This window comes from Gambusia affinis, linkage group LG11, assembly GCF_019740435.1.
Source record: "Gambusia affinis linkage group LG11, SWU_Gaff_1.0, whole genome shotgun sequence".
Taxonomy (NCBI): domain Eukaryota; kingdom Metazoa; phylum Chordata; class Actinopteri; order Cyprinodontiformes; family Poeciliidae; genus Gambusia; species Gambusia affinis.
Window position 1 is genome coordinate 23288611 of NC_057878.1, and position 20369 is coordinate 23308979.

Here is a 20369-nt window from a genome sequence, read left to right on the forward strand (position 1 = left end):
ATGGATGGCAGGATAATGACTTAAAACAGGAAATGTTTAGATGTTATGATGACAGTGACAAAAAATGTTTGTGTATTATTATAATGCATATATTGTAAAGATCTGATTTCAACTGTGTGTAAGACTGCATACTTCTTCAATGAGTTCTTTTCTTTCAATGGGGCAATTAGGCTGTGCAAAACATGTTTTTGTGGATAAATGACAACAGATGTGAGTCAAAAATGAGCCAAAGTGTCAACATCTTTCCATCCATCAATTCAAAGGCTGCTATTTAAATCTGAGTCTAAGCAGCTAATTTTATTTCTCCCTTCATCCTTTGTGTGTTTTCGTTTCGCTGCTCTGTCTCCTGCATTCACACTGTTAATCCTGTGACGTGCAGGAAAACACCCACCTACTTTGTTATGCAAGAAGCGAGAGGATGAGGATCAGAAACAGTAAAGGGTGATGCACATAGAGGCAAACAAACACTTTAGGGGGAGAAAGGTGGAAATTGCTGTATTGTGGAAGTACATAACTCCCTGATAGCAGCATTGTTTGGGCTCTCCTGCTGTCAGAGCCGCTGTGTCAGAGACACAACCAGAAGGCGTCTGTCTGCAGCAATGTTTAGTGCATAAAACAACCTTGGCAAGAGACAGATTTAGTTGCTGAGAGTGACCTCATGTCTTTCCCATTGATATGCAGAACACATACACAAACACTGGTGCTGTGAGTGAGGGGAGGATTCTCTGTCCCTCTCACACGCAAACACACTTCCTGATTTTTAACCTATAGCTGCATCAATGCTACAGTTTTATGTAGACACTAACATGTTGTCAAAATTATTTATTTTTCATCAAATTGCAACTTTTAGAATACTGTTGATCTAATTTCATCTTCAAATAAAACACAGTCCTTTTAAGATTCATCCACATGTCCAGGATGAACTGTCATATAACGAGGTGAAGGGTTAATCTGCTATTTGCAACAGCTTCTGCACTCTACAGTAATCCAGTTCTTTGATCACTTAGTTATGTAAGGTGTATTTGTAGCAGCAGAAGAACGATGGCGCCCCCGCATGGCTGACTAGAGTCATGGTTGCACTTTGAAACTTCTGGAAAATGTGACTTTTGGGAGCAGCAGCTCCAACAATTTCTTACATTAGTAAACCTGATTTTAAAAATGAAAAAAAAAAATGTCCAGTTGATTTAAAACCTGAATTTTAAACCTGAACACTATTATGTTACAAATTAAATAAATAAATAAATAACAATATTTATGACTTCGTTCTAAAAGAGACAAATTGTAATCTATCTATCTATCTATCTATCTATCTATCTATCTATCTATCTATCTATCTATCTATCTATCTATCTATCTATCTATCTATCTATCTATCTATCTATCTATCTATCTATCTATCTATCTATCTATCTATCTATCTATCTATCTATCAATCAAAGTGCTTTAAATCATGAAAACATAAAAATATAAAAACATTACAGTCACCCATTGTGAAACCAGGAACAATCATTACATTTTGGCAAGTGTAATTATGAAAGTCATCAATACACATCAAAATTTATTCTGGTTCAAAAGCAAGTCTAAAACAGGTGGGATTTTAGACTTGATTTAAAGGAACTCAGTGCTGCAGTTGTTTACCAGTTTTCTGTAAATTTGTTCCAGATTTAGAACAAAGTTACATCCTTGTCCTGTCTAGCTGAATTATATTTACTCTGAACTGTAGAGAAGTCATGCAGTAGCTATTTCATTTCTGCTACTTCTGGAGTTGATATCTGTTCTGCTTAAGTTTCCCTTTAATGGGTTCCTGTTAAATAAAGAACAGAATTTAAATTTCTTTCTTAAAAATGAATCTCTCTCAAATTCTGCCTGCTTTAAAGACTTGGTTTAAAACTTTCCATTTTGATAAAACCATAAAACCTGAAGGCTAAAAAAGTCAAACATTTACTGTCGTTCATTAATCTGATTGTCGGCAAGGATTCAAAAATGTTTCGCTTTGACGGCTTAACTTCTTTAATCTAAATATCTCTTTTTAATTCTTTTGGCACTTTACAAAGTCACAAGACGGAAGACCATCAGGAAGTATGTTTATAAAGACATTTATTTATAAACGTGAATTTTTTTATTTTCTTTTTATCAAATTTTTTTTTTTTTTTCTCAACTGAAATTCCACTGATTGGAATTTTGCCTGTCGTCACAAGATATTTAATATGAATTCAGTTAAAGCAATAAAAGCGTGAGACTGGTTCAATAATGTCATCCTTTCTTCACACATAATACTTGACGGTACTGCTTGAAGGTGAAAAAGTTTAAATTTCTATAAATATTTTTAGTGTAGTGCGATTTTTAAGCAAGCAGTCATTTATCAATGTCATTTGAGGTTTTTTGTTTTCTTTATGTAGTCTGAACCTCAAATTCAACTCCTAAAATACCGATTCTACACCACAAGGGGGCGCCAGAGATCTATCATAATAGAAAAAATAATTCTCAGAGAGGAAGGGAAAGCATCGGCAAAGCTCATTTAAGAAGGCACCAGATCATTTTCCATGCTGTCCAAGATAGTTTAAATTCTCAAACTGATGTATATATTTTTATTTTTCCTTTATGATTAGTTAATTCTGTGCATCTTAAACATACATATTTACAGCGATCAATTAGACCTAAGGCATTATTTTTGTTTTATTCTAAATTTCACTTCTATATCTACTTATGTTTATGGTTCTGTTACCCTTCAACTCTGGATAAATATGAAAGTGACTAAGGTAAAACAACGTCAGTCACATTCCTAATTTTATTTATTGAAATCATAAAAGCACATTTGCTCACTGTAGAGTAATGAGTAGAAAAATAAATACTTTATGTCTCCCTGTCGCGTCCGAAATGCCTCATGGACCGTAAATCTCCCTTTGGCAGGTGGCTCCATTTTATATCTGAAAGAGTCGGTAGCGTTCCGATCGACCAAAATGTATAAAGGGGATCGATAAGACAGAGACAGGAAGAAAGGAGAAAACAACTCGTTTAGCATTTTATTGAAACATCTAATGGCTATATTATCTATCAAAAAACACGTTGTCATAAATAAAAGTTTGTTGATTTCTGAAATTCAAAATTTGTTGAGTGGAGATCAGAAATTTTATATTTCAAAACAATGACATTTAGCGCAGAAAAGTAGTTTGTGTCAAATGATAGGAGGATTTTTTTCTAATGGATGTATTTATTCATTTATTAAATATTCATTACATCTGAGTGAAAAACAATTTTAAGCATAGTCAAACTATTTTTTGTTTGTTTTTAACACACATCTTGGTTGTTTCTACGCAGTAGTCTGAAGAAAGGGTCAGAATGATTCAAGTTATTGGAAATTATTTACTTCATATCTACAAGAACCATATATAATCAAATTGGGGAATATAATAAAATAGGACGTAATGTTCATTTTTGATTCTAATTAATAATTTACCGACATACCGGGATAAAATGCAGTCCAAAATTTACAAGGCTAAGTGTGGAAAAAGGCAGGTTTGCTGAGTGAAATAAAATAAATGTCGTTTTTCAAAAATCTTGTCCAAATCACGGTGGAATTACTCAACATTTGGGGCGCAAATAAAAACCAGTTCGTGTTTATTTATTTATTCCAAGTCTGGCATGGAATGTGCAACAGGAGTCAGTTGTAGTGATTGTTGATGTTGGCCAGACTGTTGATGTTGTTGACGCAACTGATGTGAGACGGAGACACGGTGCCGAAGGGCCCCGTAGGCTGCAGGTTGTGGCTGTGATAAAGGGCCGCCGGTGGGGAGCCGGGCCAGTAGGAGAAACCCGAGGGACCCACGCCGGGCGTGACGAGATTCAGTTTGGAAATGCCGGAGAAGGGGATCGGGGAGAAGTTCCCCTGAAACTTGTAGATGGCCTGCTCCGTGGTGGACGGCTGGCACACCTGCGCCAGGCCGTGGAAGTCGAACTTGTAGGCGTATCTCTTGCCGTGCACTTTAGTCATGATGTTCTTGTCGTAATAGTAGCGCAGCGCCCGGCTCAGCTTGTCGTAGTTCATGTTGGGCTTGCTCTTCCGCTCCCCCCAGCGCCGGGCCACCTCATCCGGGTCGATGAGCTTGAACTCCCCATTGGTGCCCTCCCAGGCGATGCAGGACACATTGGTGCTGTCCGAGAGGAGCTCCAGAAGGAACTGCCACAGCTGGATCTGTCCGCTGCCTGGGGACAGAGGAAGAATAAAAACATACACGCAACAGTCAATATTATGTTCTCGAAGAAATATCCATGACAGAAAACTTTAATCTGACTATGATCAGAGAAGAAGAAACTCGATTTCAGTTCTTTTATAGCAACAACTCCTTTGAGATCTTACAATCATTCTGGGTTTTATTCTCCCCAGATTCCACTTCTATTACATAAAAAATATTTTATTTAGTTTTACTGAGGAACGGTGTGTCATCAAATAAGAGAAAATCTGATGTCAATGTTATTGATGTCGGATATTTCAACTTAAAGTAAATATATATTTTTTTAAATTCTTTCTTTTTTCTCTCTTTGATTCTTTCTTTCCTCTCTTTCTTTCTGTCTTTTTTAATTTTCAATATTTTCTATTTATTAAATAAAGTATATTTTCAAATTGTATGTAGTAACTTTGACACATAAACATTCATAGTTTACAATGTAGAAGTAGATAATTATTTTTTTCAACAATATTTATCAAATATGTATTTAAAACAAAAAAAAATATTAATGTTATGATACCAAAATCAAGTACTATCTACTACTCTTTCTTCTTTAAAGAATCCATATTTTACTACTCAGCTAATATTTGATATTAATTATCACTAAAATAGTATTCTAAGCATAACATTCGAGCAATGGAATAACAAAGTGACAAATTCATATTTTTTTATGATTATTTTGGGTTCATTCTTACCTTTTTGCACTCCGGTATTTATTGGACTCCAAGATGTTCCTTTGCTTTCTTTCAACAGATTTTCTGTTGGATCTGAAGTCAAAACAGAAATAATAACATCAAATATATATTTATTTGCAGCATTACAAAATAGTTTATGGAATTCCTGAAATTCCATAATTTCTAGATATTAACCTGGTTTAGATATTAAGAAGAATAAGAAGGGTCTGTATATTAAATAGCGAATGAAATGATTATACAATTGACAGAAAAATGCATTAAATACAATATTTGGAAAAGCATAAAAACTCAATAATTTATTTAAATTCACAAAACACAACAAATCCCCCCATCTTTTAAAAGGGTGTTCAATTTTTTTCTTGAATATTTAAAGTGGACTATTTTGCACCAATTTACACCAAAAATATACTCATAAATGCGCAAACGAAATGAAATCCTATTGCTTTCTGGTGCAGTCAGAGTCCAGTGCATGAAGCATGTCATCCTTGCGGTCCCCCCTGCAAGAAGCCAGGAAACGCGTCCAGGAAAAAGGATTTCCGATTTCCGACAAAAGAGCAGACGGGCTTTCAGAGGGAAGCGGCTCAGCTCTGGCCTGGAAACCGAACATCTTCTTCTGCTGGACTCCACAGCGCTGCAAACATCCAACCAATTCTATCATAAAAGCCTGTTTGACTAATTCCTAGCGGGACGAACCTGAGAGATACATGTTGAACATGAGGTTTCCTCCGCGGTCCTGTCTCATTGTGTTCAGATGCTCACAAAGACTTGGGTTTCATTTCGGCGGTGGCGCAGCAAAAGATTTTTATTAAACTTTATCTCATAACTGGGATCTGGAATAAATGCGGGTGGACAGATTGAAGTTTCCAGGCAACTGTCACTGGCCCCCATCTCTGAGACAATATTCAGACAGCAATTTCCCCTGGTGCATTGCTTTAATTAAAAGAGCAATTTACCTCTGTCAGCCCGCCCGGTGCCCACAATAAAAAGAGGCCGATAGAAATTCGGCCCTTATCAATCCACCATCACAGTTTAATAAAGTTTCCGCGTTAAGATCTGAGTTTCTATGGTGAATTGAAGTGTTTGACATGGAAACCAGTTCAGATCCCCCTCACTTTTCCGCCTCTTTACCTCTTGGTAAACAACAAAGACCTGCCTCATGTTGGAGAAAGAATATTTACCTTGAAAAACGCGCTTCAATGCGCAGAGGAAAACAAGAACATTTCATCCCTCCTACCATCCTCTGTGTGGGTTTAAGGTTATATGGCCTCAATCTGGGGCTAATGAGGTCATAACTTTAAAACCATGGGCCCTGATGCTCATTGGTGCAAGCTCATGTCTTTCTGCTTCTTCTAGGACAGTGGTGTCCAAAAGTTGGTCCTCCAAGGCCGGCATCCTGCATGTTTTAGTTCTCTCCCTGGTTTAAGGCACCTGGATCAAATGATGGGACACTAGAAGGCCTAAGAACATTGACATGCTGAAAAGGTTGTTACTACCACCAGAGAGAGAACTAAAACATGCAGGATGGACCTGAGGGCACCACTGTTCTAGGAGCAGCAGAGTTTGTTAAAGTCACATTTTTCTGAACTGAATGTCATTCCGTTTTTGATCAAAATGCAAATTTGAGATAATGAGTCTGGAAATGTCCCAAAGCCATTTTCCAGGTTTTGGCTGTCCAGTGAACCATAATGAGAACTATTTGCAAACTGAGAAGGAGTGGCAATATTAGTCTACTAAAATCACTCCATTTTCATTCACAAATTAATCCACAGATCACAAATAAGCCCAGAAAACAACACTTTTCTCAGTTAAGATGATTTTGACAATTCCACACAAAAAAAAAGAAAAAAATATATATTGATAACCCCCAAGACTTTGGAAAAAAATATTTTGTGGACCAACTTTATCAGGATTATAATCTCAAGTGAACTCAGGTTATGCAGAAGACAATAATCTAAAGCACACCAGTAAATCCACCTTTAAATGGCTAAAAAAAGAAAGTTTTGGATTGGTCTAGTCAAAATCTGGAGTTAAATCTAACCCAGATATTGTAGCTTGACTATCTGCTGTGATCTAGAAAGTTTAAGTTACTAAATTAAAATATGAACAAAAAATTCTAAATTAGTAATTTAATGTAAAAAGTTAAATTCAAACATTATGTAGAACAACTGCACATGGTTGATATAGATATAGTCAGTATTTGTTTCAGTCAATTCTGACCACTACGTCAATTTCAGTTCAGAGTAACAATGTCACACTTAAAATCATTTTTTATGTTGATACTGAAAAGTATGTCCACACACAGACTGCCCAGCCAGTCAAAACCTGGCTGGGCATTGTTTTGGATAAATTATTGCATCATTGCATCATACATGGAATTGCAATATACAGTATGTACTGAATTTGAATGAATTGATTATGTACTGTAAGTCTTTGAAAATTCTAATGTAATTCAATCTGAATTGAATTGAATTGAATTGAATTGAATTCAAAGAATGGTGTGTTTAGATATGTACAGTTATTTTCCACCCATTGGTTTTGCAGAACCATTGTCGACTAGAAAGCTGAATCTTGGTTTCATTAGAGTTAAGTACCTCCATCCACATGCTTGCTGTGTCTCATACACAGTTTGTGACAAATGGTCACCCTTCTATAAAGGCTAGATTTGTGGAGTCCATTACTAAAAGTTGTCACTTTTATAGATTATCACAACTGAGTTGAGGATCTCTGCAGCTCCTCCAGAGTTACCATAGACCGTTTGGATGCTTTTCTGATCTATTTCACTGGCACTGACCTGTATTGACAGCTTTGCTGTTTTTGGTGATGGATGGAACAGAGGTCTTTGTGATGTACAAAGTTTGCAAAGTTTGCAAAATTTTTTCTACATCTTAGTATGTTTAAACTTCTTCACAGCTTTCTCATTGAACTATCTGCTGTGTTCCCTTGATATTCTTCATCAAACCTCTGAAATGTTCACAGAAGAGCTGGATCTGATGTTAAATGATGTTTGATACAGTTACTTTCACTTGATGCAAATTAACGGTTAAAAGAATTAAGGAGGTGAGTTATTCAAGGCACACCTTTTAGAATCTTGTATATTTGTTTCGTCCACTGCACAATTTTGTGTTGCTCATTATATAAAATCTTAAAAAAATATGCAAATTTTGTGCTTGTAATGTGACAAATCATAACAAGGTGTCAATACTTTGTGTCCAATGTTCAACTGTTATTATATAAGTTGTAAATTTCTTATTAATAATTCCACTGCTGCTGATGTTTTCTTTGCCACTAATAAAGCCCAATTATTGCAAATAATATAGATGATGTTTCTTGCATATATTTCACAAGTAACAACCAGGTGGTTCTACTAATTTATTAACTAAATGAATCAGTATCAGTTTAACTGCAACACATTTAAAACATTTGTAATACACAGAAACAGGCAACACATTTGAAATATTTTATTCAGATTTTATTAATATCATTAAGTCATTGGTTAAAGCTTTTCCAATACACTATATAAGAATATGCAAAAAAAAAAAAAGAACATGCAGAACACTTCTCAAAAATTGCAAATATGGGCACCAAATTAAAACCATTCAAACGTGGACATGATGTGACTGTGTACACTGTTCCAGCTTTGACTCCCTCATGTGTTGGATGTCGTTCTGTTCTTTTTGTTTTCTCTTCCAATCAATCTTTGATTATCTCATCTAGCTTCACTGAAAATAAATGCGAACCCCACAACATGCATATTTCATGATGATCCTGAAAGAGAAAACACACACCGACACTGATAGATGCTGCTGATTTATGTGTAGTTTGGCAATTTTTCAGGCTCTAAAACACAAACCAGAAGTTAAGTGATATAAAATAGTTATTATTTCTACTATCTTCAGTGTCTAGGCAATTAATTCTTATTTTAAGCTTACAAACTTGTATTTTTCAATTAGAAAACATAGAGTGAATCTAAGGGGAACTCAAAGTACAAAACTATTAGCATCTTATATCATAAGCATATATTTTTGTGTGAATATAGTTAGCTGATTATTAATGCCTCCATATGAGTTCTGCCATGCACACAGAAAGGAAATCATATAAAAAATGGAAAATACAATAAAGCTACATAAAACAGCAATCATTTTTAAGATTTATGGTGAAATATAACACTTTTTCAATAAACTGTCACGATGCATTCTGGGAAATATATATAAATATATACACATATATATAATTTTTATGTTCTGGCTTCTGTCGTCAGATGTTCTCGCTGACATATCTCCAGCGTCCCAGACTTGCTTTAGCTGCCTGTGTCCAAGTACAAGTCGCAGGCAACTTAAAACAAGCCTTGGAAGCTAGACTTAATCCGTGGTTGCAATAGAGGGAAAATATGCAGGCGATCTTTCAACCGGGAAGACAGAAATTCATAGAAATCCACCAGAGACTCACTAAAGAATCAAAAAAAATAAAAATAAAAAAATACAGATGTTTGTTTCTGCTTTGAAAACAAGTCAATCTCGGATCTGGGCGAAAGAGCAGAACATATGTCTGACATATTCCTTACGCTCAAACGATTAGAAAGTTTGAATATACATTGTCGACATTAGTTATTTGTTAGCTAAACCAGCTAGAAAATACAGCAGTCAATCCTGCAGTTAGCAAACTTATCACGATGAATAAAAGCAGACCTCCTTTTGCCAGTGAGTCTTGACTTACCTTTGTGCAAAGAACTTCTTGCAGCTCCCTGCACTACTCAAGTGTCCTTTCTGTGTCAGCCACGCAGCAGCTCCTTTAATCGGGTTGTAGAGGAATGTATATTTGAGAAAGGTGTGTGTGCAAAGTTACACATTTATCAAAGATCCTGTTGTTTCTGGGCGTGGGACAGTAAGGCCAGTTGGGGTGTAATGCGGAATCCAACGTCCTGGACCAACAAATGGAAGTAAACACACACCAGGATCCTGGCAGACGTCAAGGATAAACACAACAGTGTCATATTAGGATGGGCAAACAAAAACTAAGCTGCTCGACTGTTAAAGGATGTAGACTGTCTTTTTCACACTCTTCTAGCATACAATGTTCTTAGAACTGAGAACATGTGCAAGTACAAAATGAAACAACTTCCCCATTTTGTCCCCAACTGTTGGAGCGCTTGTTGCTTTACGAAGACTCCAACTTTAATTTGAATAAATGTTTCATTATTTCACTTCCAGAAATAACTGTGATCTGTGATGCTGTGGGCCTGTCTCATTTCCAATAGGTCCTGGGAACCTTGTTACAGTGCATAGAGTGCATTTACTTGTTGAAATACAAAATCTGGCAAAAACTGAAAATCAATCAGTGTTGGTTTTTTTAGAAAGACACTTATCAAAAGCATATGGTCATATCTATGGAAGATAGTTCAGGAGACACACTCAACCTTCTCTTATGCAAATCTAAGTCCACTAGACAAGGTGTTTGTTTTCAAACAGGTTTTCTTTTGCTTATTCTGAAGTCTGTGGATGTGTTACTGAGCACAGTAGTTGGCTAATGTTGGCACCTAATTTGTGAGAACACAATATGTAGACTGGCCAGAGTTTGAGTAGACTTTAGTCTTTATTGTCCCAAAGAGGGAATTAATTTCCTCAAACCAGCCCCTGTACTCCCATCACCAAGTAGACAATAAAACACATTACACATGTATGTAATGTCCCGCTTGGTAGTTCAACATTGATCATTGATTCCTCTTAATGCAGTTTGTGATTCAAAATAAAAATATTTTGAATCCACTCTCCTTCTCTATAAGGCAAAAATGTTTTCTCTTTCACTTTTCAACATTTCTAAATAATAAAATGTTAAAAAGTTAAGATTTTTAAAAGAGGAGGTTTTGTTTGTGAGTGGGTGGGTGTGCGATGCTGCAGGGGCACTGAAAAGGGGGTTTCCCAAATCAACAACATTGCAAAGACTTCACTGCCTAGACCAAAGTCCTACAAAACATTAAGGGTGAGTTAAACTAAATGGTAATCTGGATGATCTAGAATAAAATAATCAAAGTTCCTTTTCTCTGTATGTTGCAACACTATAATGCATAGTAAGAAACTCAATTCTCCTCTGTTCACTGTTATATTTCTTTATTTTGGACCTTTTAAGTTAGTTTGTGTTGATAATGCAAAAGCAAAAAGTTTTCTTCCACATATCGGTGCCAGATACATCTATAAAGAATGGATGGGCTCAGTTTATAAAGTTGCCAACTACTACATATCAATGTTATTTATTTATTTTTTTTTAATGTATGCAAATTGTAACAGTTGTAAAACAAATAATAGAAACAAAAGTAATCTCATGCTCTCGTTTATTGGAAATAAGAATACAGTATGACAAGAACAACACTACACATCCTAAAGCCTAACAGAATCAAATCTCTCCATGAAAGGCTAGATATGTCCTTGATAAATACAAATCAATGTCTAACTTTGATAGCAGCTTTGCTCACAAAGCTAAATGGGCTCTGACGTTGCCATGGAATGAATTGACCAAATTAAGATGAAAAAAAATTATTGGAGATGAAAAAAATAAATACCAACAAACAGCCTCTATTTTGGAAGAAAAACCTTTATTTCCTATTTCAAGAACATGCTTCAGCATGGTAGTAGAAGTGTATATCCATACATCCAGAGCCACAGAGTGATAGAAAGAGTTAGTCTACTGTTCTGTGACAGAGGTCTGTCCAGGGTTCGAGGTGAGGAAGCAATTAGAAAGGAAGTTTTTTTTTTTTCTTTTTCTTTTTTTTTTTAAGTTGGTTCAGGCAGGCAGTGTGAAGATCTAGTGCTGGATCCTACGAATGGACTGCACCTGGTTGGTGTGAGCCTGGGTGCTGAACTCGTTGTAGTTTCTGTACTCGCCTTGGTGTCTGTCTCTCTCCAGGATGTACTGGTAGCCACGGTAACCAGGGAACTGATAGGCCACCCAGCTGCATAAAGGAACAGAACAAGCAAAGTGAAGTGAAAGCTTGAAGATTCAGAAGAATTCAAGGAACAAAGTGGCAACTTTAAAAGATTTTATTGATTGTATATATTTTCAGGTTAACAAAGTCATAAATGGTGGTGTTTTGGAAGGAGTTAGCATCCTAAATTCCCACTAATTTACACCAGGAAATATCTAAGTCTATAGAAAATGACACAATCATAGAAACATAAGAGAAAAATTACACTGACTGAAAAAATTAGGCCTGCAACAAGGACAAACAGAGGCAAAGACAAAAAGAAATTAGGAGATGGGATGAAGAGAGACTTACGCTCCTGAGTTGACTTTCATGGAGGGCACCTCCTTGCTGCACCAACCCATGGCCTGTAGGGAGGGGTAGTCATCGCACATCTCAAACTTACGGCCCTGGAAGTCCTCACACTCATACAGGGTCACCTTGCTGTCACTGTGGTTCTGCAGAGAACACGTTTAAACATATTTAAGGCTTTTGCGAAGAGACATCAAAATAGCTACTAATATTCCTTTGTTGATACTGAAAGAAAAAAACACCATCCAACCTTGAATCCTTTTTCTTTCAAGCAATACTAAATAAATTAGACTAAGCATGTCTGCAGATTTCATTATGTTTGGAATATATGGCTGCTTGCTATGATTTGATGCACAAGACTAAAACCAAAATGAAATTATTTCAACACATGCAGAGTAGTCAAAGGAATGAGGAGGGGTATTTTTATAAAAACAGATGGAAAAGAGAAGTGAGTGAGGGACAACTCACGGCACACTTAATGGGTCTGAAGGAAAGCATGTGCTCGGTTCTGTAGCTGCTGTTTCCACTCCAGGCCTCATAGCGAGGATAATCTCCCTTCTCCAGGATAAACTGCTGTCCCTGAAACTCTGGGTACTCGTAGCCCACCCACCTGAACAGCAGAGAGAAGTAAGGATCAGAGGAACTGAAAAACAAAATGCTACAAAAACACTCCAGAAAACTTGGTTCAGATAACAAATGACTCTAAAACTGTCCGCCTGTGATAGGTAGAGCCCAACACCCACAATTTGGTCTCGCATAAAAACAGAATGCAGCTTCTTTTGTCACCGTCTCACACAAAGCAAACATTAAGCAGTGCAGTGCTGCTGCACCCAGGGCGCCTTATCTGATCAGCAGTCAGTCAGTCAGCCAGGCAGCCGTTCTGGCTAGCAGCCAGCAGCTGCTCACAGCCAGCTCTTATCAAAAACAGGGTCACACTTGGATGCGTATACACACACATGATGCATACCAAATATAAGGGTAATAAAAACACAGGTTGCATTTTCCATGTGTATGTACATTTTTTTTGTTATTAGATCTTTGTTTGGACAATATCTCCTCATATCAGACTTTTTAAACCAAATCAAAAGAAATGTATTTTGTTTTAGCTCAGAAAATCCCAATGCATATATTTTTAAATATTTAAGAAGAATTCTGAAACTGCCATACTTTTTGACAGCTGCATTGTTAATAAAGGCATGGCTAATGTCTAGCATTAATGTGGTGCAAATCTGTATTGGTAAAGGTAACCTTTATTGTTAGCTGAGCTGGAAGATAATTCACACAAAAAAAGAAAAATAGTGAATTGTGAACACCAGGAGTTATAGACAAGCGTATCTGAGCAACAGGAATTCATCGGAGAGCTAACTTACGGTCCGTTCTCAACCTTAATGGAGCGGATCTTGTTGAAGCCCCTCTCCATGATGTTCTGGCACTCCAGCATGAACTCACAGCGCTTGCCCTGGAAGTTCTCCTCCTCCCAGACTGTGATCCTGAACTGGCCCATCTGCTCCATCTGTTGAGGGTTCATGGCTGCTGCTTCTCCCTTTGAGGGGTGTTTCTCTGCAGAATGGGGTGAAAACATACATTTTATTCACAGCAAAAAGTGTCCATCAGTTCTGAGTTGCATCCAAGAAAGATCAAGTTTTCTTTGTGTGTTAAAGCAGATACTATATACCCACATTATATACATGATGAGCTTAAAGCTTAAATTAATAGAAAAATCAAATAAAACAAGACAAGTCTTTCAAAAATTCAAGAGTCCCTTCTTGTTTCAAAAATACAACAATCCAAAACTAAAATGAGTAGCAAAACCAAATAGAAATAAATAATATATTTTATTTAAAAAAATATTTGCATATCCATTATTTTTCTACAGACAGCCGCTTTATCAATAAATAATCACTGGTGTAAGAAAAATTGTATATTGCTAGCTTAAAAAAACAAACATAAGCTCACTAAAAACCCTCAAAGCATTCTTGTTACATATTCTCTAAGATATTAGACAGATACATAAACAATAGATAATAATATTAATTGTATATCCATATCTACCCAGGCTTATCTCTGAAAACAAAAGATCATAAAGTACATCCATCAGTGACCTATGTGATGCAAAATATATGTCAGCATCTTGCTTCCTGTTGGGCTCCACCCCAATCACTCACACCCGTCTCCCCACCACTGTATCTGCTTTCTTGTAGCTAAGTTTGAGGCAACATGTGGGCATACTTACAGACAGTACTGAGGTGGGACAGATCCAGTATAATCAATGTCGGGGAGGAGACCCTCGCCTGTGTTTTTATAGGGCTGGGCCCCCTGGACCTGCGTCGCTCCATTTACCCAGCAGCCTTGCACACTCAGCAGCTGAGCAGGACGCCTGAAAGGGCAGCATTAGCCTCGTGCTTTGTGGAGGCTCCAGAGCACCATTGTCCTCAGAGCCCCAAACTGACTTAGTCATCAATACGGCAGCCATGGCTGTTGGCAACCTGACCTGGGACTATACAATGGCAACGCACTGACACGACAGTTTGATTGGTGTAGCGGGATAATAGAGACATTCTGGGAGCTGATCCCCACTCTCTCTGCTGTAGGTAAACTGAATCCTAAACTCTAGGTGGGGAAAGGGGTTTAGGCATCCCACACAGTGAGTACTTGGGTGTGTGTTGATTTCATTTACGGAGTCTGTTTCCTTCTGTACCAGGGTATGCTGGTCAGCTGGAGGAAGTGATGCACTATTGCAGTGAAGGTTTCACTGGCTCTGCCCAGGAGAATTTGGGTTATTTGCATCTTTTACCTCCCTTTTCACACAGAGCTGAGACAATTACTACACTCATGACAATAAGACATAATGACCTGGTGATACATGGAGAATGGAGATGCGAATTTAGAACTAAACCAAATATAATTTGAAGATACTTCAAGTGTTATTAGCACAAGTTCAGTCACTGGAATTAGCACTGCAAGTAAAGATGTAAAAATATGGAAAAAAATATTACAACCTAATTTTAGGACTTAAAGTTTTTCAGCCACCTTGATGTTTAGCTTTGCTATTTTATTGTACTATCATGTTATTTTCTTCTGTTTGCTGGCCTGCTACGTCACTGTGTTTCCTTTGTTTTGAGTATTACATTGAGTATTATTATGTGCTCTGTTTTTATTGAGGCTTGCTAGTTTCCAGCATTTCACATTGCTGTTTAATTGTTGTCCTCATTTCCCCAGTTCACACTTCTCAGTTGCATTGCATTCAGTTAATTTCACTCACCTGTTCCTCATTACTCCTGTACGCTCTGTGTTTTTAAACACAGCTTGCTGGATTCTCCTGTTGTTGTCCATCATGTTTCCTGAGGTTGCCCCGTTGAATCCTTAATGTATGACATATCTGTCCTTTATGCTTCAAATTTGTGTGTGATTTAATTTCCCTTTGTGATCAAAAAAGCCTTTTTGATTTTAAATTAAATTTGAACATAGTTATTTGTAAGTTTGTTCAACTGGTTTTCTTATTAAAATATTTTAATCAGGATTGTACCTTCCTCTTGAATGCATTTGGGTTCATTCCAACAACAAAACATGATGCGTCTTTTATTGTAGCATAACAGTAAAATCTCCCACGGAGATTTAGATGAAAACAAACCTGTAATTTACAGTTGTATTCAATTAATAAAGTTCATTTATTTCAGTAATTTATTTCACTAAATTAAGAGCATTCAAAATGTACATTTAATATGACAAATAAGTGTAATTCAAATGCATATTCTAATTTATTGAGCATGACTCCAATTATATTTATTCAATCATGTAAAAATGTGTTTTACAAAAAATATTTTTAAAATTGTTGTCAGTTGCACAATGATTGACAATCATTGTGCAACTTTAAAATAAACGGACATGAGAAATTTTCTTTATTTGTACCTTGCATTTTTATAATTGATTGTTTTTTTTTTGTTTTGTTTTTTACCAACTTTTAATTTGTGTCTTCCTCTATCACCAAGGTATAAATATGAAATAACATAGCCAGTGGCCACTGGGCTTGATGTGAACCATATCATACATGTCAACTGGTTGCATGGAAGTCACTCTAGAAAAAAATGTTGTTGTTTTTTTTTACCTGACCATTACAAATGCAAACATGTGGAGTTTTTCAAACCGTATTTCCACCACAACTGAGCTCTTTATTGGATAAAATTAAGATTAATCTTTTTGGCATTAAACTCTCAAGGTCGTTTTGGTGTGAAACAAAGGAGCCAAATGTAAAAAATAAACTTTGTGCCAATAGTTTAATAGGGTGGCCAATATGTGATGACCTTCATGTCTATTTTTCACGGCCTTGAAGGTGTGGTATCTTAAGCCTAACCTCAACTCTGACCTTTATCAACAGAAATCTCTGCTAGAAAACTGAAAAGTGAGTTGTCACATGGTCTTTTAGTAAGATCATGTCTCAACATATTATGGTCAAGAGATCTATTGGTACATTAAAATTGGTCAGTAAAGTACTTAACAGACATACAAGCAACATGGAAATAAAACATGTATCTAGATCAACACAGGAATGATTCAGTACTCAAGACCTGTCCTGTTTTATGACATATCAGTCATGAGGCCTAAATCCCATTGGAAATCTGCGAGGTGATCTGACGAGATGTGAATATAACAAGAAGATACAGGAATGTAGATTATTCCAGATTATATTGTGCAAATTAGAAGATTATGATGTCAGAATGGCTAGACACCCTTGTACAAATTATAGCAGAGTAAATAAATAGTGATATTGTTGGAAATTATTTCTTAAAAATATGGTGCCCTCTTATAATATTCTTAGCTTTAGATGGTTACTTATCTTTCAAACGGGTGGCAACAACTGTGTCTTGTAGTCTAATATAAAATAACCTGTAACCACAGTATTTTCCTCATGTTTTTCTTATTATTTCATTTTGAATGTTGTTAAATTTGAAGCCTTACTAATGGCATTTTTTAAAGATACTTAGATGGATAAGTGATGTGCAACAGAAGTATATATTTAGTGTACTTTTAAATAAATGCATGGCTGTAATGGTAAGCTCTTTATTTTAATAATCACCCTGGGATGTTTATGTCATGGATTAGATCATTCTAAAAGCATTATAGCATTGTTTTGTGCTGCTATTTCATTTTGCTTTTTCCATATAAAAATCAACATATATTTATTGCAAGATTTAACTGCAATAGTTTATTTTTTAAACAGTGAAAATAATGGATATTAAATCCCAAGCATTGAGATGCATTTTTGAGTTTGAACATGTGTTTTCTTTAGCATCAGTGACATCTAGTGGCAATTATCTGCATGACATTCTGGTGGGGAAAGAGTACAAAACCCTTCATATTGCAAATGATTGAAACATTCGCTTTTCCTTTTGTTATCTACTTAATTTTGTATGGATTTCTCCTTAAAGTGAAGTGATTTCATCAAAGAAACTACTTTTTTTTTTCAAACTGATGGTGACATTCTGCAGAATTAATATGTTGATTTGCTGCTGATTAAACTTTTAGACATCTGCTGGTTTCCTGGACTTCATGCATCCATAAATTCAGTTTTTAAAATCCTTCTTCTCTCCCTGAATATTGTATTTGATGGAGTTCTTAGTAACTTTGGTCATCTGTGGAGCAAGGGTTTTCACCTGTAGGGTATGTAGGCTGTTTACTTGTATGAACAGCTTTCTCTTTGTCTGATGTTAGTCTATTCATTGTCCTTCTCTCTACATGTGTGTCCATTAGTGTGTGTCAGCCTGCTTGCACCCAGAGCAGGTGATGAGCAGGTGAAAGGCTGATATAGACACAGATGTTGTGTGCCCGCGTGTGCATGTGTTTGTGTGTGCTTACATTACTCATGGTGTGAGGTACAACTCTGTTTACCTTGTCAGGTTGTCTCAACCTGTCGTGCTTTAAAGACAAAAAACAAGGAAACATGATGGCAAGTTTCTGTTACATTACAGTTATTAAATTTTGATGTTGCATCCCCAGAAAATAATTAAAACAGAATGTGTATTGCCTGAACAATCAGGACTCTGTGTGTTTGTCTTGGGGGTTGGGACTTTCCTTTTTCATCTATCAGGTTTGATTAAATGAATCATCCCTACTTCGTTACTCACACAGCCTACACAAGAAATAACAATAATTAAATGTTTTACTTCTGACTCCAATCTGTCCCCCTAACTCTACCCATGACTTTGAAAATTAGGCTTTTTCTGAACCTCTGGTTCTATTCTGAAAAATGTAACCCAGAAGTAACACACCTCAACAACTCATTTCCCTGTGAAATACAGCTGGGAGGGGGGCATTTGCATGTGTGGGGGGTCAGTGGAGTCCGGTACAGAGCTAGCACTGTGTGGTTCTACTTTGAATCCTTATCTGGCTGCATAACAAGTCCATTCATGTTTAAACTGGTCAAATGACTCATCTCATCTACCAGTTACTGCATCACTCATATATATATATATATATATATATATATATATATATATATATATATATATAGTCTCTAGGTTAAAAGTTTAGGCCTGTTTGAAGGAGAACATAACATGCTTAAAGAAGGCCTTTAGTAGGTTGCATCCATCCTGTTTTAATCTCTGGAATGACAGGTCTTGTGTGGCCTCTACCACAATTGAAGGTTTTACTGAGCCAGGTTCTGGTTCTGTTAGAGTTTTCTGCCTGATAATAGTGAGGTTTGCCTCATCACTGTCACTACAAATATTCAGCATAAGGAATTGCTGTAAAGTCAACAATACAATGCAAGCAATTGCCTACTGTCCCAACATGGAGGCCAAATGGATTGAATGCCGCAAGCTGATTAACTTGATGCAGTCTGCTGAATTTCCTTAGAAACTTTTTCACTTTTTACTATGAATAATTAACTGGGTTTAATAAACTGGAATGTGTTTGTGATTGAAGTGAAATTACTTTTTGTAAAGTGCCTCAAGATGTCAGTTGTTGGGAATTGGTACTATATAAATAAACTAACTAAACTAAAATGAATTCAATTTCTTGGGCAAATAATTTTTTTTACCCTTTACCTCTTACATGTCGCCAATTGTTGTCTCCATTTCCAGGAATTCTGTATGGCGGGTTTTCATTTTCTTTTTGTTTGCACAGAAGGTACTGCACAAGTTTTACACAAAGATGACAAAATTTTCCTGATTATTTGAATTGTTATATCAACATTTATTTTGGGATCTTAGACTTAATTACTCCCATTTGCTTCTTTGTACCCACACACACACACGCACACATACAAAACTCTTTGTATATCCACACACACAAGCACTCCGACATGTAGATTGCCCTGAGCAAATGCCCTCCTCCAGCTGGAACGTTACCATGGGGACTAATCCAGGTAAGGATGATGTGAGCAGGACATCTGCTCATGTCACCTCTACTTGCTGGACACCTAAGCAGCTGGACAGAAAAACACTGAGAGAATATTCGATAGGTTTGAACATTTCCTATGATAGCCTCCATGAGTCACCGTTGGTGTTGGAAATGGGAAAACAGAAACGCTGTCTGTATTAAAGGGTAACGACAGGCACCCACACAAGGCTGTCTGCACTCTCAGTTTATTTTGTAATGGAGAACATTTAGCAGTATAGTGTAAGACCAGATGTTAGTGCTAAAACACACTCTCTTAAGATCTAAAAGTAAACTTTTCCAAGACCAAATCCTCTTTGATCATTGCTCATTCAGTGTTACAGCATCGGAGAGCAAAATGAGGCCCCTCCTGGGAGACAGAGCAGCCCTTTGGCATTTGCATGACTCTTCATTATCAGTAACTGTCAGAGGAAACAGCCAACAGGCAGTACACACACACACAAACAAATGAACTCTCACAGCCTCTGGGTAGCACTTACTCCACCATAAACAGATAGTACAACAGAGTTGGACAGGCACCACAAATGCAATCATGTTGATGCTGCAGAGATACAACAAGTGCTGCTAATGTCTCAGTGTGGCCCAGCAGAGCAGAGTTTAAAGGGTCACTGAAGACAGTAGTAGACGTAATGAAATGAAACAATTCAACTGTCAGGGGCAGACATGTGTTAGCTGAATTTTGTAAATTGCCAGTTTATTGGGTAATTCCAGTGTTAAAAGAAAGGGAGACCTTCTGAAGAGTAACAGAAACTAAAAGCAAAAAAAAAAAAGGTTTTGGTAGTTGTAGAA

At 36.6% G+C, this 20369-nt stretch overlaps 2 protein-coding genes across 2 annotated transcripts; both read right to left on the reverse strand.

Annotated features, from left to right (window-relative positions):
• Nucleotides 1-3050: 3050 nt before the first annotated feature.
• On the reverse strand, nt 3051-5663 carry fev (FEV transcription factor, ETS family member). Its single transcript, XM_044132588.1, has 3 exons — nt 5615-5663; nt 4922-4993; nt 3051-4203 (listed from the first exon to the last, which is right to left on the reverse strand). The coding sequence occupies exons 1-3, from the start codon at nt 5661-5663 to the stop codon at nt 3662-3664; spliced, it is 663 nt and encodes a 220-aa protein (XP_043988523.1). The 3' UTR covers nt 3051-3661.
• Nucleotides 5664-11488: 5825 nt separating this feature from the next.
• On the reverse strand, nt 11489-14463 carry cryba2b (crystallin, beta A2b). Its single transcript, XM_044132590.1, has 5 exons — nt 14419-14463; nt 13556-13745; nt 12654-12795; nt 12189-12331; nt 11489-11864 (listed from the first exon to the last, which is right to left on the reverse strand). The coding sequence occupies exons 2-5, from the start codon at nt 13711-13713 to the stop codon at nt 11717-11719; spliced, it is 591 nt and encodes a 196-aa protein (XP_043988525.1). The 5' UTR covers nt 13714-13745; nt 14419-14463; the 3' UTR covers nt 11489-11716.
• Nucleotides 14464-20369: the final 5906 nt, after the last annotated feature.

Excerpts from the sequence above, each read along its gene's own strand:
- fev (XM_044132588.1), bottom strand. The coding sequence starts at position 5,663 with ATGAGACAGGACCGCGGAGGAAACCTCATGTTCAACATGTATCTCTCA. Across the intron at positions 4,994-5,614 it reads GTTCAACATGTATCTCTCAG|ATCCAACAGAAAATCTGTTG; the intron begins GTTCGTCCCGCT and ends TTTTGACTTCAG. Across the intron at positions 4,204-4,921 it reads AAATACCGGAGTGCAAAAAG|GCAGCGGACAGATCCAGCTG; the intron begins GTAAGAATGAAC and ends CTCTGTCCCCAG.
- cryba2b (XM_044132590.1), bottom strand. The coding sequence starts at position 13,713 with ATGAACCCTCAACAGATGGAGCAGATGGGCCAGTTCAGGATCACAGTC. Across the intron at positions 12,796-13,555 it reads ATTAAGGTTGAGAACGGACC|GTGGGTGGGCTACGAGTACC; the intron begins GTAAGTTAGCTC and ends TCTGCTGTTCAG. Across the intron at positions 11,865-12,188 it reads ATGAAAGTCAACTCAGGAGC|CTGGGTGGCCTATCAGTTCC; the intron begins GTAAGTCTCTCT and ends TCCTTTATGCAG.